The 17,339-nt window shown below is 41.0% G+C and overlaps 2 protein-coding genes across 5 annotated transcripts in view; one reads left to right on the forward strand and one right to left on the reverse strand.

Annotated features, from left to right (window-relative positions):
- srl (sarcalumenin) overlaps positions 1-11,793 on the reverse strand; it is an 87,197-nt gene extending 75,404 nt beyond the window's left edge. For both annotated transcript variants that reach the window (XM_069904651.1, XM_069904650.1), the window contains exon 1: positions 11,721-11,793. In XM_069904651.1, coding sequence (XP_069760752.1) covers positions 11,721-11,778 — 58 coding nt within the window. In that variant the 5' untranslated portion in view covers positions 11,779-11,793. The remainder of the gene's footprint in view (positions 1-11,720) is intronic.
- LOC138746838 (zinc finger protein GLIS2-like) overlaps positions 1-17,339 on the forward strand; it is a 274,859-nt gene that overhangs the window by 108,313 nt on the left and 149,207 nt on the right. The gene's annotated exons all lie outside the window — the stretch shown is intronic.

Genomic DNA, 17,339 nt, shown 5'->3' on the forward strand with positions numbered 1-17,339 from the left:
AATTGCTATTTCATTCCCATGTTTTGCTTGTTTTATTTTCCTTTTTATCTTCCTGTCAGTTTACAATATTTATCAAATTCCGGGCAGCTAGATAGGCCAGAGGCTCTGCTTCCCTGCTCTCCCCACAACCCTGTATCAGTCCCCACACTGATCCCACTGCCCCGTTCTCTTTCTACAACCCCATGTCGGTCCCCACACTGATCCCACTGTCCCACGCTCTCCCTCCAGCCCCATGTCAGTCCCCACACTGATCCCACTGCCCTACTCTCTCCCTGCAGCCCCATGTCGGTCCCCACACTAATCCTTACTTAACAAATAAAAAGTTTACAGGACACTACAGTATCCCACATAGCTTTGCTAAGTATATAATATAGTGTTGGCACAAGGTCCACATTGCTTAACATCCAATTTCACAGAACATATCATGGAGTTTTAGCGGCGCATACCTGTGTACTTTGCTGCTGGGGGTTGAGGGAGGCAAAGGGACCACATATACCTGTCTGCATTGAATGGACGGAGTTGGAAGGGGTTAGTATCTTCAGGTTCCTGAGAGTCAATATATCAAAAGACCTCTCCTGGAACCAAAACATCGAAGCAGCCATGAAGAAGGTATAGCAACACCTCTACTTTCTAAGAAGTCTGAGGAGATTTAACATGTCATTGAATACTCTATCAAACTTCTTCTGATACACTGTCCACCAGCTGCATGCATCACAGCCTGATTTGGTCATTTGAGTGTGCTCAGGATTGCAGAAGGTAACAAGTATAGCCCAGTCCATCGCAGGCTCTGACCTCCTATCCATTGAAGACATCTAAAAATTGCCTCAAGAAGACAACCAACATCATAAAGGAGCCCCATCACCTCGTCACAACCTCTTCTCATGGCTACCTTAAAGGCAGCAGGTACAGAGGTCTAAAGGCCAGCACCTCTCGGCTCAAGAACAGTTTCTTTCCAACAGCTATCAGGCTCTTAAACCTCCCTTTTCCACACTAATCATAAATCATTCTGACACCTTGAAAAAGCTTGACTGCACGATTATGAAACCATACTTTTTATTGCACTATGAAAACTCGGAATATTATTGATCTACCTTTTGTATTTATTATCCCTTTGTAATTACATTTGATGTATACTCTTGTAGGTTTTTTCACTAAGTTCTTGTTTGCCGCAAGTAAGAATTACAGTGCATTATATACATTGTACAATATATATTACAATAAACTCATTATTATTTTCTCGTGGCTCAGGGAAAGGATGGTGAATCTCTGCAACGCTCAGCACTGGCAGAGGATAATTTTTTAGAAATGTTAGGGAATTGAGGAATATTGTGAATTGCCATAAAAAAGATGAGGCCTGGGATAGATCAGCCATGATTACACTAAATGACAGAGCAGGTTTAAAGGGCTGAACAGCCCACTTCTGTTCTTCTTATGTTTTGAGCAGGAGGCTCAGTTACCAGTCTCTCTGTGCTTCTCCATGTTTGGATAAAAAAAGGAATAGCAAGCCTCATGCAATCAAAAAAAATTCTCATCATAAACATCTGATTTGTGTAAACTGGACTCAGAGCTCCCCTCCTTGGCTGAACAGCAACAAAACACCAAATGAGGTAGATTGGAGTTTAGTTTTGAGTCACTTTAACTTTCAGAATTTCTAAAAACCTTACTCAGGCATGTGATCATTCTCTGATGCAATTCCAATTTAAAGATATAAAAAGTATATCAATCAGGGATATGTTAAAAGTGATTCTGGCTGCAGGATCCAAACTCATTTGAGCTTTCTCACCATTTCAAACAATTTTATATCCTCGTCATTCTTAAATAAATTTATTCTATGTCAATTTGTTTATTTCCCATTTTTACCAAATAAACTTTTTACTAAACTTCAATTCGTATTGATCGCATTGGCAGTGGCCAGGGGCCAGGAAGTGCATGCGGTTCCCTGGAAATCCGACTCCTGCCTGAGCATTACTCGCTGGAACACAGAAATGCAAAGCTGTGTTCTCCTGGAGAAAATTACTTACAATTTAAGAAAAAAGTATAACACTTAATTGAAAATTTGACAAGCATACTTAAATTCCTTAGGAGCATGATTATAGCGTGGACCATCGTGACTTGCTGCTCTACTTTCCCCGTCTAGCCCTCAATCGGTGGGGGGGGGGGTCCATCTCATCCCAACCAGGAAAAGTCAAGAGAAGAAAATAGCTTGAGCGCCGTGTCGTGACAAGCCCATAAAAACCTGACCTATGTCTTATACCTTTGTTGTGAGTGTCTTGAATGTTCTGTGTAACTGTGGTTAGTTAAGAGTTAAATGTAGGGGTTCAGCGCTTGACGTCCTGCTTTGCGGAAACTGCCAAAATGTTTGGCCTGGAAGTCAGCCTGAAGAAAACTGAGGTCCTCCATCAGCCAGCTCCCCACCATGACTACCAGCCCCCCCACATCTCCATCGGGCACACAAAACTCAAAACGGTCAACCAGTTTACCTATCTCGGCTGCACCATTTCATCAGATGCAAGGATCGACAATGAGATAGACAACAGACTCGCCAAGGCAAATAGCGCCTTTGGAAGACTACACAAAAGAGTCTGGAAAAACAACCAACTGAAAAACCTCACAAAGATAAGCGTATACAGAGCCGTTGTCATACCCACACTCCTGTTCGGCTCCGAATCATGGGTCCTCTACCGGCACCACCTACGGCTCCTAGAACGCTTCCACCAGCGTTGTCTCCGCTCCATCCTCAACATCCATTGGAGCGCTCACACCCCTAACGTCGAGGTACTCGAGATAGCAGAGGTCGACAGCATCGAGTCCACGCTGCTGAAGATCCAGCTGCGCTGGATGGGTCACGTCTCCAGAATGGAGGACCATCGCCTTCCCAAGATCGTATTATATGGCGAGCTCTCCACTGGCCACCGTGACAGAGGTGCACCAAAGAAAAGGTACAAGGACTGCCTAAAGAAATCTCTTGGTGCCTGCCACATTGACCACCGCCAGTGGGCTGATAACGCCTCAAACCGTGCATCTTGGCGCCTCACAGTTTGGCGGGCAGCAGCCTCCTTTGAAGAAGACCGCAGAGCCCACCTCACTGACAAAAGGCAAAGGAGGAAAAACCCAACACCCAACCCCAACCAACCAATTTTCCCTTGCAACCGCTGCAATCGTGTCTGCCTGTCCCGCATCGGACTGGTCAGCCACAAACGAGCCTGCAGCTGACGTGGACTTTTTACCCCCTCCATAAATCTTCGTCCGCGAAGCCAAGCCAAAGAAATGTAGGGGTTGGGGAGGGAGGGAGATGAAAAGAGCTTGAACTCTGCAGGAAACTGAATAGAATGGATAATTGTAAATTGTAGTCAATGCTGATACTGTTAACATTGACAATGATAATGTCAATAACTGAGTTTAAGTTTGGAAAATCATAAATAAAATATAAAAAAAACAAATACTAAACTTTAGAAGCATTTATTTATGTTAAACAACTTGATACCTTGATGCATTAAATTTGAATTTAATTGTTATTAAATGTCAATGCTGCTCTATCAGTGACTGTCTACCTCCTGATGAAAAGATGGCGGCCCTATCGGAACAGTGTGGAACTGTAGGAGCAAGGGTGCGGAGATGCAGTGCTCCCGCGGGGTCCAGCCACCCAGTTGAGTGCTGTCAGCTCCACATGGGCTTTAAATGGCCCATTAAAGGGGCTGACAGTGCTTTTTGAAATCTTGCGACCAGGTTTGCGCCCAAGATGGCGATGCCTATTAATTAACAGCAGCTACGAGGGGCTGCAGACTCCAGGGAAGCAGAGGATTGGAGCAGGGCACCAGAGGACGGGAACATCACAGGAGAAGACCCACAGAGACAGTGACGATGGCAGTGGAACAGTGAGGGGGCTCTGCAGCTGAGGGACCAGTGTGTGCAGCGGGCTGCTGGCGACTTGAGGTGAAGAACCCGCAGAAGCTGTGGGCTGCTGGAGAATGCTGTCAGGAGATTCACACCTGGCTGTGGAATGCTGGAGACTGGCTCAAACTGGCTGGAGGGGTACCAGGTATCGAAACTGGGATGTACGGAGATGCCAAGGGCGCTGAAGGGTTCCTGACTGTGTCAGAGCTTGGGTTGCCAATGGTTTGGTCTGGACTCTGTGTGGCTACAGGGGCTGTGGAAGTATTGGAGGTGAAACTACGGACACTCAGTGACTCGGGGGGGGGGTGGGGGGGGGGATCTCTCTTTTGCTTCTCTCCCTTTGACTGTAGGAGGTGCTTAGGAAATTGCCAGTGGTGAATCTGTATGCCCTGCAGCAGGCAAAAAGGAATTTCACGTAATATGGCACTATTTTATTACTATGATACTAAATTGAATCTTGAATCTTGCTCTTACAGTTTGCCTGACCCCTAGACTTCCACCTCCATCCAGGATGAAAACATTTTCCTCAACTCCACTAATCCTATAAAATAATCTGGAACCCTGGTCATTAACTTTACTGCTAAGGAAATAAGTCTCCTTATCCTCACAGCCCAGTTGTCATTTTATCTACCTTAATTAAGTGTCCTACAGGCTTCTCATGTTCCAGAGAAAATATCCTCAATTAACCAATCTTCTCCATTTATAACCATATAACAGTTTACAGCACGGAAACAGGCCATGTCGGCCCTTCAAGTCCATACTGGTTCACTTGAACAACTCCACTAGCTCCTCCACAAACTCCTGAGGAAGTAGAGGCTTTCTTCATGATGCCATTGGTGTGTTGGTTCCAGGAAAGATCTTCCGTGATAGTGACTCCCAAGAACCTACATTTGCTCATCCTCTCCACCTCTCTGTTCAGATCTTTTGTATTTTTCTCTCTTTTCTGTTGCCATCAGTACCTACATCAATAACCACCTTTGTCGAGGAGGAGTCACGCGATGGAGTAGTGGCCGGACGGTGAACTCCAGCCCTCTCCAGAAAAGTCGGGAAAAACAAGAGAAAACACAAAGGCACAGAAATAAAAGTTACAGAAAAGTGAGTATAAAGGTGGAAAGAAGATGGCGACAAAAAAAGAAAAATCGAAAGCAACGGTAAGAAGAGAGGAAGAGAAGACAAAGGAGGAAAAAGGTGAAGGCCTTACCTGTCCGAAGAGGCCCGCTGCGGAGAGAGAAACCCGCTCCCTCAGGTCGGTAAATAATGGACTACAAAAATGGCTCGCAGAGCCGAACAAAAGTGCGCAAACGCGCATGCGCGAAGTTTCGCGCATGCGCGATGCGAATGAAAAAAAACACACCGACGGGAGGGGGGACCAGCTGGGGAGTCGATCTCCACAGCCGGCAACGACAGCTGCAGAACACCTGCAGCAAGAAGAGACCACAGAAGACAATAGAAACAAGATAGAAGAGGAGGAAAGGGCAACAAAGAAACAACAGATGGTCAACTCAGAGGAAGAAGAAGAGGAAGAGTATGGTGAAATAGAAGAAGAAAAGAGAGGCAAGGTAAAGGATATACTTGCTCTTATTAGAGGATACATGGAATCATTTAAAGAATGGCAAACACAGGAATTTAAAGATTTAAGAAAAAGAATAAACAACACAGAGGAGAAAATAATTAAAATGGAGATGACCTTAACAGAAATGGGAAAAAAAATGGACAAGATGGAAGAGCGGGCAGTAGCAGCAGAAATGGAGGTAGAAGACTTAAAAAAGAAATTGGAGAAATCTAATAAAAAAACTAAAGAGACACAAGAACTACTAGCTCAAAAAATAGATACAATGGAAAACCATAACAGAAGAAATAACATAAAGATAGTGGGCCTTAAGGAAGATGAAGAAGGCAAGAATATGAGGGAGTTTATAAAAGAGTGGATCCCTAAGACCCTAGGATGTCCAGAACTACAGCATGAAATGGAAATAGAAAGGGCACATAGAGTATTGGCCTCTAAACCACAACCACAACAAAAACCAAGATCTATTGTAGTAAAATTCCTAAGATATACTACAAGAGAAAAGGTACTGGAGAAGACAATGGAAAAAGTAAGAGAGGGCAACAAACCACTGGAGTATAAAGGGCAAAAAATCTTCATTTATCCAGATATAAGTTTTGAACTCCTAAAGAAGAGAAAAGAGTTCAATACAGCAAAGGCGATTTTATGGAAGAAAGGGTATAAATTTATACTAAAGCATCCAGCGGTATTGAAAATATTTATTCCAGGACAGCAAAACAGACTATTCTCGGATCCAGAAGAAGCACGAAAATTTGCAGAACAATTACAAAATAGACTGAGGGAGGAAGACGGGTAATGAGAGTTAAAATGATCACGACTGATATGTATGTGGGTAAAGACAAAAATAGACTGAGGGAAGAAGACGGGTAATGAGAGTAAAAATGATCACGATTGATATGTATGCAGGTAAAGAGGTATAAGAGTGAATAGAGACAATGAGCATACATGAATGTATCTGTACTTAGAGGAAAATATAGATAGTATAGACAAGAATTAATAAGGGAAGGTAATGGAATAGAGAGAATAAGGAGGGAATTAAAAGAGGGACCTTTGTGACATATGAAAAGTGAAATCTTTTCTGGGGGAGGCGGGGTGGGGGGAAATAGCGGTCACTGCACAATCAGTTGACGCTTGCGAGTGGATTCGCAAATCCAAATGGAGAGGGGAGATGTGGTTGTCCGACAAGGGATAAAGGACAACTCAGGAGGTGAAGGGGAGATTGGGGATAAATAAGATAGAAATAGGAGAATAAGGAAAATGTTAGATGTTGTAGGAATGTTGTCTTATGAAGAGTTGAAAATAAGAAAACAGAAATGGAAAAGGAGGAAAGGTAATGATGGAAAAACGGAAAGAGAAGATAAACAAAATATAAAAGGGCTACGCTGAACTATATGTCTTTAAATATTAATGGAATACATAACCAAATTAAAAGGAAGAAACTACCAAATTTAAATGAATAAATGTATTCCATTAGAAAAAAAAAATAACATATTGGTTAAGAAATAATATTGAAATATTCGAACAAGTATAGGAGCCTTACATTAAATACAATAGCGAAAACCTACCGGGGACAAACATTACCTAAGTTGATAGAAGGAGAAGGAAAGAAAAGAATGGACTCAGTAGAATTTCTGGTGTAATTTTGTTGAATGACAACATTGTCTGACTGGATTAATGCAACCTAGATTGTATACCTAAAATGGATGAGAGGGGGGGGTGGGGGGGTGGTTTGGGAGGAAAGGGGGGGGGGGAGAAAAAGTCACTGTATATGTGTGAAAAGAAATAGTGTATATCATGGCTAATGTGATTTATGGTGTGAAAAATAAAAAAAATTAAAAAAAAAAAAATAAAAAAAATAACCACCTTTGTCTTCAGGTGGAAATCCAACTCCACCTTCATTGAATACATTTCTAAGGATATTGAAACCAACAAATCCCTCTAATCAGATTACAGGTAAATGTGCACACCAGGAGAGAAAGAGAAGAGCTAATTAAACAACTAGGGAAAGTGTGCCTTAGATAATCTATACAATAGAATCAAGGAGTAATAATATGAAATAAACCTACAAAGTAATTGAGGACTATTTAATAATTTTAGCTAAAAGGGGGTTCTCTCTACTTGACTGGAAACTACATTAGAGGAAATTGATCATCGCTCACACAAATCATCACTTTTGTCCAAGTGAAAAAAATAATTTGATTTAATTAGTAGGTTATTCACATTCAAAATACTAAAATACTGAAGTAAAGGTTACTGACCCAAAACACATCTTGGTAGTTGGCCAATTTAAATGAGTCATTTAACTGTATATAAAATTATGAAAGTTGTAGATAGAGTACTCTGTAGGAAACTTTTCCCCATGTGAGAGGTAGATAAAACTTGAGAACCAAGATTTAGGGTTCTGGCACATCTTTGTAAATCTCCACTATAAACCAGATTCTTCCTGAAATAGGGGAAAGATGATTCTTTAAGAGAGCTAGCATATATATTATGAGATAAATGAAATATTGCTGTGCCAACAAAATTTCTTAATTTTCTGAAATGTGGTGACTTTAACTGTTTGCCATTCTCAAGCTGTGACCAGCTAGGATTATATACTCTTGCAGCCTAATCTACATACTCCTATTCCTTGAAAATGCAGGAGTGAACCCATATACATTCTTTACCCCTTATACACTTGTCTTATCATCTGCAGGAATCTGTGGATGTGCACTCTGTTTTGCCTATTTTGCCATCCCCAATGCACTATATCACAGTTCGACAACTGAATTCCATTGCCATACTGTGCACAGCTTTCTTTCTTACAATCAACCATTTTCTGCAAACAACTTAATCATGGAGTCCATATTCAAATAATTTACTTCATACCAAGCCCTACAAAAGAAACCCATATGCTTTGCTTTCAACCACTGAGTTTTGGATCTTTGGGATCTTACTTTTCCATCCAGTCTGTCGTATGAACATTTACTTAAGTCCAGTTTAACGATGCCAAATGTGCTGCCCTTATTAACTTTCCTTGTTTCTTCAGCCAGTTTAGATATGATTTCCCTCAATACATCTGTGCTTTTCTAAACAAATCTACCACATGATCATTCTTCCAGTGCAGCAGCAAGTAACTTTCCTTTACAGAGCAGACTCGATGGGCCAAATGGCCCACTTCTGCTCCGAAATCTTACCGTCTAATAGCTAGGGAAGGTTGAAGAATAGTGATCAGTGGTTCCATTTCTTCCTCTCTTGCTTCTCTTATTAGCATGGGAGAGATTTCACCCATCCCTGCTGATTTATCTGCTTTCAATAATGATAGTAACTGATCAGTTATTACAAGAAGACATCAGAATGATGGAGCAATTAAATAGGGTTTGGGAATATTAGATGCAGAACTGAATCTGAGTTGGAGACAAAATCTAACTTTTAAAAGAGAAGTGAATAAATATTTCAAAAGTAAAATGGAAAGAAAATGATCAGTAGATGATTCTTTCAGAGAACTAGCATAGGTATTATGAACTGAAAGAAATATTTCTGTACCAAAAATTTCTTAATCGATCAATTTTTCCCATTAAACGATTCTTGCTGTGCCCTTGCCACCACCTCTAGATTTCTATCTGCTAAATTCAGTGGAATATTGAAACCCAGAAGAAGGTCATTTAACTCCTCAAGCCAATTTAAAAGGCTGAAAAGCACTCAAGCCATTGATAATCAAAAGCCAATTCCACTTTTACAAGAACAAATTTAATCCCAAAGGCTAATCCACTATGATAGACACTCCAACAGGGAATCATGTGCCTAATGACTTCAAGAAAAGTAGAGAAAGGCTATATTGGATCTTCAACTCAATCTCCCAGGTAAGATGGTTCCTTGATGGGAGCATGGAATTGTAAAGTTTCCCTTGGAAATGATGTTTGTTGGAAGCTCTGTTCAAGTTCATGATCACCTGACTCTACATACACAACCAGATAAAACAGTATTTCTCAGGAACACAGTGCACACACATAAAACATTTCTCACAAAGCATAGAATCACATATATACATAAAATATACAAAATGAATATGTATAAAGGTTCTGGAATAATTTACTCCATTTCATTAATAAGAGACCTGAGGTCATCAATCTCACTGCCTGATAGAAGAAGCTATTTCTCATCCAGGCAGTCCTGATTGTACCCCCTACCTGATGGTAGTAGGTTAAATATATTGTGAGATCGACAGTAGAGCAATAATTCTTGAAACTCTTATTTAAGTGATGCTTCCAGTAAATGTCGTCAATAAATGAAAGGGAGGCCCGAGTAATCTCAGCCGTTTTGATGATTCTCTATATTGACTTCTGGTCCAATGCTTTGAAGTGATGATATAACCAGACAGGACACTCTCAATTGTGCTCTTGTAAAATCCTGTCAACATGGGGGCTGGTAGCCTTGCTCTTCTCAACCTCTTTAGAAAGTGTAAGCACTGCTGCACCTTTCTGATTAATGAGGTGGTGCTGTGGGTCCAGGATAAATTGTTAGCTCATCAGAAAGCTTTAGTAGATGATCAGAAGCAGGTTGTCCATTAAAAGATTATAGTTGTAAATTTCTTCTTTGATTGAAGTTGACTTTGTTTTCCAATAGCTTGGAGAAAGCTAGGCCATTCACTTCCGAAAGTTTGCGTCCAAGTTGCAGGATGTCTTATGATGAAGGGTCATGCTGAATGGGAAAGAAGCCCATCCAATAACTGAAGCCTTCCATTCTGTTTATAGATTTTGTCTAAACTGCATTTTAATTAATTACAATACTCAGTCAGTGAAACGTGCATAAGTTGAGAAAGCATCAACAGCAGCTGGGACTTCCACTAGTGTGAGGAACTACTAAACAGGTCTCAGGATTTAAGCACAAAATAAACACAGCAAGTTGCTTTTCTGCATGAATTTGGATGCATTTTGCAGGTATTATCTCAACAATTTGGCTTCCTGTATCTGGAAATCCAAAGCCATCAGCCCCACTTTAAAGACTGGGGGGCATAATGCTGGTTCACACATAGGGTGCATACATTTACATTTTCTGTATTTCAGATGAGGCTTTAAACCAAGATCCTATGAAGAAGGAACTTTTCATGGTGTCCTTACCAATGTTTATCTCTCAACAAAGTTCAATAAAATGGATTAGTTGGTTATTATCACATTACTGTTTGTGGCAGTGGGCTGTGGCTCTGTGTTTATACATTCCAACAGTAACAACACTTCAGAAAAGTTTTTATCGGCTATTAGGGATTTCCAAAAATACAATAGAAATGTGTATCTTCCTTCTTAAACGATGGCATGATTTATGGTAGTCTGTGTTGTTTTTTGGAAGAATTTCAATTGAATGAAGCAGGTGTTGGGAATTTTGGGCTTTTAACATCAACCCTATCTAACAATTCCCAAGATAGTTGACGAGAAGGGTAAAAAGGAATGACTAAAAGCCAAGATTCCTTAAAGAAGAAGGTCTCATATTCAATATGTTGGTGAATGCAGGATTATTCTAGTATTCTTTAGGAGGGTAGTTCTGGATTCAATTGTTCAAACATCTCAATTCTCTTGAAAAATAAAAGATCTCCTTAAATGGTCAAGAAGATGGGATAAATCTCCTGTGTGACAGCAAACAGAACCAACAACTGCTACTGGCATAGCAAGGCAATCAGCCAGGCTGGTGTCCAGTTACAACGCCATTTCCATACTTAGTTCCTTTACACCAACCCAGAATACTCGAACATGAGCCGCAGCAAAATTTCTAGATCAAATTAAGCCAAGGGCACACAAGGGTATCTTGCACAGAACTCTTTCCTCCATCTCATTCCATCAACCCTAAAAAAAAGCCATTTTTATATTTGATGCAGAAAATTAAATTCCATTCCATGTATTTTAAATGATTATCATCCTGATTAATCCCTAACTGTTATACTTTTGCAAATTCTCACTTTATGACTTTGCAACTTGACACTCTTGGAAAAAGCGAAAAATGTGGGAAGATGAACAGAAAAGGCTTTTAATCCCCAAACCTTGAGCTCAGGCTGCAATTCCAAACTGTGCTTCAGAGGTTTCAGTGATATCCCACGATAGTTGGTTGCAAACTAACAGTTGCAGCTGCTGCTCTCAACTCTGCTGCTTAGCCTCTGAATCCCGACTTTATTCAACTGAACTTTAATATTCCAAATTGATAGATATCCTAGCAGTGAAACATAGTTCTAAAACAAAACAAGTGTGTCTAGATAATGATATCAGCCAGCCATCAATTAAAAAGAACCTACCTGCTGTCACAAAGACCAGAAGAGAGAGGAAGATACTGAATGAGACCAGTCCCTTCATTTTGACTGCCAGAAGCAACCTGCCAGTGAGCAGTAATATATAGGGAAGAAGGTCAGAGGTTATAGGGTGACCTTAAAAGGAGGAATCGGAGGTCAGAAGTCTGTGTGACAATTGCCATTTGATGAGATCATGGACCAATATCATTGGTTGTTTATTCTCTTTGCATTGTACACAAGACAATACTGTAAAGTTTCATTGTGAAAGTTTGATATTGAAGTTACTTTTTTTATATATTATTCAGCCTCAGTCTTTAAGAACTCAGAAAACATGATTTTGCCTTATTGTGCATTTCAAATCGTTAAAGATTTTAATCGATAATTCTTTTTTTAAAATCTTTTAAAGTTGTGGAAGTATTTTCTCAGAGTTGCACTCGCATAATATTTCATACATAATTTTGTACTCATTAGATATTTTGTTCTGTTTTTTAAAAATGTGTAACCCAAACTATCTGTAAGGTACAGATAAGCTATTTGTAATCATTCCTTTTGTCTGTCACTGTGATCCAAACTGGTAAATTGTAAGATAGATCCTCAGTTAGGTGCAGGATAAGTTAAACTGTCTCCACTACCCAGAATAGTCAGCACTTCTTTCTAGTGCTTTCTTTATTTGTCCAGCATTTGTGTTGGGTTTTTTGCTCCAGGTCTCTTGTTTTCTGTATTTCTGTCTTTTTTTTCTGTTGAGAATTTAGTCAGTTAAAACATAGAACAAGGGTGGGCAATCTTTTTTTAAACTCACATAACACTTTAAGTAATCCCTATGCCATAAGTCCTTTGTGATTAGTGAGGGATCGCTTAAAGAGGTGTGTGAGTGGAAAGGGAAGGTTGAGAATTACCCAAATGTTACTGAAATATTTTGCTTGAGAAAAATTGTCATTGGCCCATTTCCTTTGGAGTTATGAAACCATGCACATAACAAGTCAATTAGGTACAATTTAAACAGTGGTTTTCAAATTTTTTTTTCCACTCACATACTACCTTAAGTAATCCCTTACTAGTCACAGAGTGATTATGGCATAGGGAATACTGTACTTAAGGTGGTATGTGAGTTTTTTAAAAAGTTGCCCATCCCTGACATAGATTAATCCCTGTCAACTGTTTAATTTAAGGGTGAATCACACATTGGAATCATTTGATTTATATATAGATTACTTTTTTTTTTCACTTTCTGGATCCAGCATTTAAGTTTATTTGTTACATCATACCTAGTGCAGTGAGAAGGGTTCTTCTGCAAGCAGTCTAACAAATTTGCTCTAACATTGGTGCAGTCATAAGTTTTAAAAAATCACATTTTACAAAGTACAGAATTAAAAAGAAAAATAATCATTTAGTAGCAAGCAAAGGTACCATGAGAGCATTGTTGTGGGTTTCATGCCAGAGCCTGATGTCTGTGAAGAAGAAACTGTTTTTAAGCCTGACCTTTCGCACTCTTGAGCTTTCTCCCTGATGGGAGGAGGGAGAAGAGAGTGTGTCCAAGGTGCGATGGATTGGTTTTTTTTCCTTCAAGACATAGATGAAATTCATGAAGGGGAGGGAGGTTTGTGTGTTGTTCTGAGCTGGATTCACCACCTTCTGTAGCTTCTTCCAATCTTGAGTTGAGCAGCTCTTGTCCTACACAAGTCTGCTTTCGACAGTGCACCTGTAGAAGTTGTAGTGGGACTAGATGGACGTGCCCAACTTGCTTAGTCTTCTGAGAAATAGAGTCATTGATGCAATTTGTTACTGTTGTGTCAACATGCTTGTCCCAGGTCAGGTTATTGGGGATGTTTATTCCTAAGAACTTCAAGTATCTACTCTTTCCACTTCAGTGCCAAATCTGCCCTCTCAAATGAAGTCAATGATCATCTCCTTCATCTTACTGACATGAAGAGGTTGTTATCTTGGCACCATGCCACTAGACTTTCAGTCTCTTTCCTGTATTCTTTCTCATTTTTATTTGATATCCAGCCCTCCACTGTGGTGCTGTTGACAAATTTGAAGATGAAGTTTGAGTATTTTTGGCTGTGGGTGTAGAGGGAGTAGAGTAGGGAAATAAATACACATCCTTAAACAGCACCAGTGTTGAGAAGATATTGTTCCATCTTCACTGGTTGCAATCTGTTAGACAGGAATTCAAGGATCCAGTTCTAGAGAGGGGTGCTGAGGCTTAGATCCCAAAGTTTGGGATTGAGTTTGTTCTCTGTATGGAAGGCAGAGCTGCAGCCTATGAACAGTAGTCTAATAAAGGTGTCATTGGTGTCCAGGAGTTCTAGACTGTCAAGAGCCAGTGACATGGCATCTGCTGTGGATCTGTTTGGATGGTAACATGGAGGTTAGTCAAAGTGAGCCATGACCAGTTTCACAAAGCACTTCATGGTGATGGATGTCAGAGCCATTGGTTGGTGGTCATGCAAGTCTGTTATTGTGCTTTTCTTCAGTTCTGGCACGACAGTGACCTTCTTGAGACAAGTGCGGACTGTGGTCTGTAGAGAGAGATTTAAGAGTATTTGAATACTGCATATGCCCTCAGGGCACATTCTGGGACTCCATCTGGGCAAGTTGCTTTCTGTGGGTTCACATAATGGAAAGTCGTCCTACCTTCAATCGGCCTTCAGTGTCTGCAGAAATTGATGTGGATGTCACCTTCCTGAACATGGCTCCCATGTCCAAAGTGAGCCTAGAACAATATTTAGCTCATCAGGGAATGCTGCACTCAGCTTTTACACTATGATACCAGGCATGCCCTGCCATAGTTGCCATGTTCTCTTGGGACACGAGTTCGATGTGCTATCATCTCTTGGCTTCAGTGATGGCCTTGTGGAGATCATACATGGATAGACGGTCAGATCTACGGACTTGAATATCTCCAACCTGGCTTTCAGCAGTGGTTCGATTTCCCAGTTCATCCGATTTCCAATTGGGGAATTCCTTTATTGCTTCTCAGTCTGCAGACTTGTATACATTCAGTGATGAAGTCGCTGACATCAATGTATTCATTGAGGATGTTTATCATATCCTTGAATACTGACATGAATTGTCCTTGGGAAAGTGGTACTGAGCTGATTTCTTGAACCAATGCAGTCCTCTTGTTTAAGTTACTTCCATAGTGCTGTTGGAAAGGGAGTTTCAAAATGAAGTCCCTTGTCAATGAAAAACCAAGGATATATTTCCAAGTTAGGATGGTGGGTAACTTCGAGGGCAGAGGTACCTCATGCCTCTGCTGACTGACTTGGTGGTCGAGTTTGTCAGATTTGGAGGTGTTATCTTTTCAGCACATCTTGCTAAACATGTTTGGAAATGCTTGTTTTTAATCATTCCTGTGTCATACATAAATGTGCTGGAGAAACTAAGCAGGTATGGCAGCATCTATTAGAAGCAAAGCGTAACCAACATTTCCACCTATATCCACCTATGACCTACCAGTTAGCCTCTCCTCCTTCCCCTGTCAACTGTTTAATTATCCACCACCATTCATGATGTTTTAAATATATTGGTCACAAAATACCTAGTAGTGAAAATCTTTTCTGTGTGGTCGCACTGGTGTGGCAGGACCCCCTTAGTTCTGAGCTAATTTAGCTCTGTCCATTACATGCTGCTGTTGCTTTATAATGTGCATGGAATCTGACACTGAAACAATACTGGGCTTGCATGTCATAGGCTTGGTAGTGCTTCTGGCGTGCCCTTCTGCTCTATATCACCCCAATCCAGTAAGTTTCATTGTCCTTATTAACAACTCCATCCTCAACATTCATTGGAGCGACTTCATCTCCAACATCGAAGTACTCGAGATGGCAGAGGCCGACAGCATCGAATCCATGCTGCTGAAGATCAAACTGAGCTGGGTGGGTCACGTCTCCAGAATGGAGGACCATCGCCTTCCCAAGATCGTGTTATATGTCGAGCTCTCCACTGGCCACCGAGACAGAGGTGCACCAAAGAAGAGGTACAAGGACTGCCTAAAGAAATCTCTTGGTGCCTGCCCCATTGACCATCGCCAGTGGCCTGATCTCGCCTCCAACCGTGCATCTTGGCGCCTCACAGTTCGGCAGGCAGCAACCTCCTTTGAAGAAGACTGCAGAGGCCACCTCACTGACAAAAGACAAAGGAGGAAAAACCCAACACCCAACCCCAACCCACCAATTTTCCCTTGCAACCGCTGCAACCGTGCCTGCCTGTCCCACATCGGACTTGTCAGCCACAAACAAGCCTGCAGCTGTCGTGGACTTTACCCCTCCATAAATCTTCGTCCGCGAAGCCAAGCCAAAGAAAAGAAAAGATTAACAACTAATCGATAGTATTTGCACCAATAGTCCAGATTATTAACCAAATTTAAATTCCTCAAGATGCAGGTGTCTGGATTGTTAGTTCAAATTTCTGGATTAACAGTCTGGTAATTTACTAAGTGCCACTAACATACCTATAGAATTTAATGGAGAATAGCAGATACCCAATAGTGATTAAAAGTGGAGAATTTATATGTAAAGCACATTGTTATAGTGATCACAACAGCTGAGGATTGTGCCTGTTGTGTTGCTGGTAATTGTATTTAGCCAGACTCAGCCCAGAGAGTGGCCATGACATCTCCATCCAATCCCAATGAGATAGGAAAATATCAGCCTGGGTTTTCTAATAATGACTCCTGTTGGGTAGTGCACATTGTGCGGTGGAAATTAATCGAGAACTTTGTGAACATAAAAAAACAGAAACAGTAGATGATTTGGCTTTTCATGTCTGCTCCAGCAATCAATTAAATCTTTTATCTCACCACTACTTTCCAGCACTTAACTCCTTATTCTTTAATTCCTTGAACATTATTTATAATTTTATCAACAAAGTTTGCAATGCTTCTGAGTATATCATTTTTTAAAATTCTTTCATGGAATGCAAGCATCACAGGCAGGGCCAGCTTTTAATTGCTCAGACCTAATTGCCCTTCAAAAGAGGGTGATGAGCTGCCCTCCTGAACCACTGCAGTCGATAAGATGTAGCTATACCCACAATGCTGTCAGGGAGAGTTCCCTAATAATCATTGAGGTCAGAGACAAAAAAAACTCTCTTCCGCTTTGTTTCGACAGTTGGACAAATCTTGGATATTCTGTTATCAGTATTGAATGTTGTAACAGCTGACTGATCCAACTGGCAGATGATATGCAGGACAGCATCACATCTGTCCTCGCTGCGAATTGGGGTCTTGGGAGGAAATAAACCAACTTGATGCTCGTGCTGCACCCATGGCACAAATATTAACGTGCAGTATCCACAGATTTAAACACCTCCAGCTCTTACTGAAATGCAGAGAAAAGGCTGGCATTCCATTGAAGAGGAACACCTGCTACTGCTGTTAAAATTTGCAGGAACGTGCTGGAGAGGATTAGCACAATGTAAATAGCAGCGGATGCAGTTATTCATCATACCCATGACACAGGATTGCCTTTTTGAAAATCAAGTCCTCCCTGGCATCCCTCAACCAATCAGGCGCTGCCACAAGCTGGAGAAAAGACCCATGTGAACTGCTGCTGGCATCCTCCCTCTCTTCCCCCCCCCCCCCAACTAATTCTTTCAAGAGGCTGTAACCTGTTCTGTTGG

This window comes from Narcine bancroftii, chromosome 12, assembly GCF_036971445.1.
Source record: "Narcine bancroftii isolate sNarBan1 chromosome 12, sNarBan1.hap1, whole genome shotgun sequence".
Lineage (NCBI taxonomy): Eukaryota > Metazoa > Chordata > Chondrichthyes > Torpediniformes > Narcinidae > Narcine > Narcine bancroftii.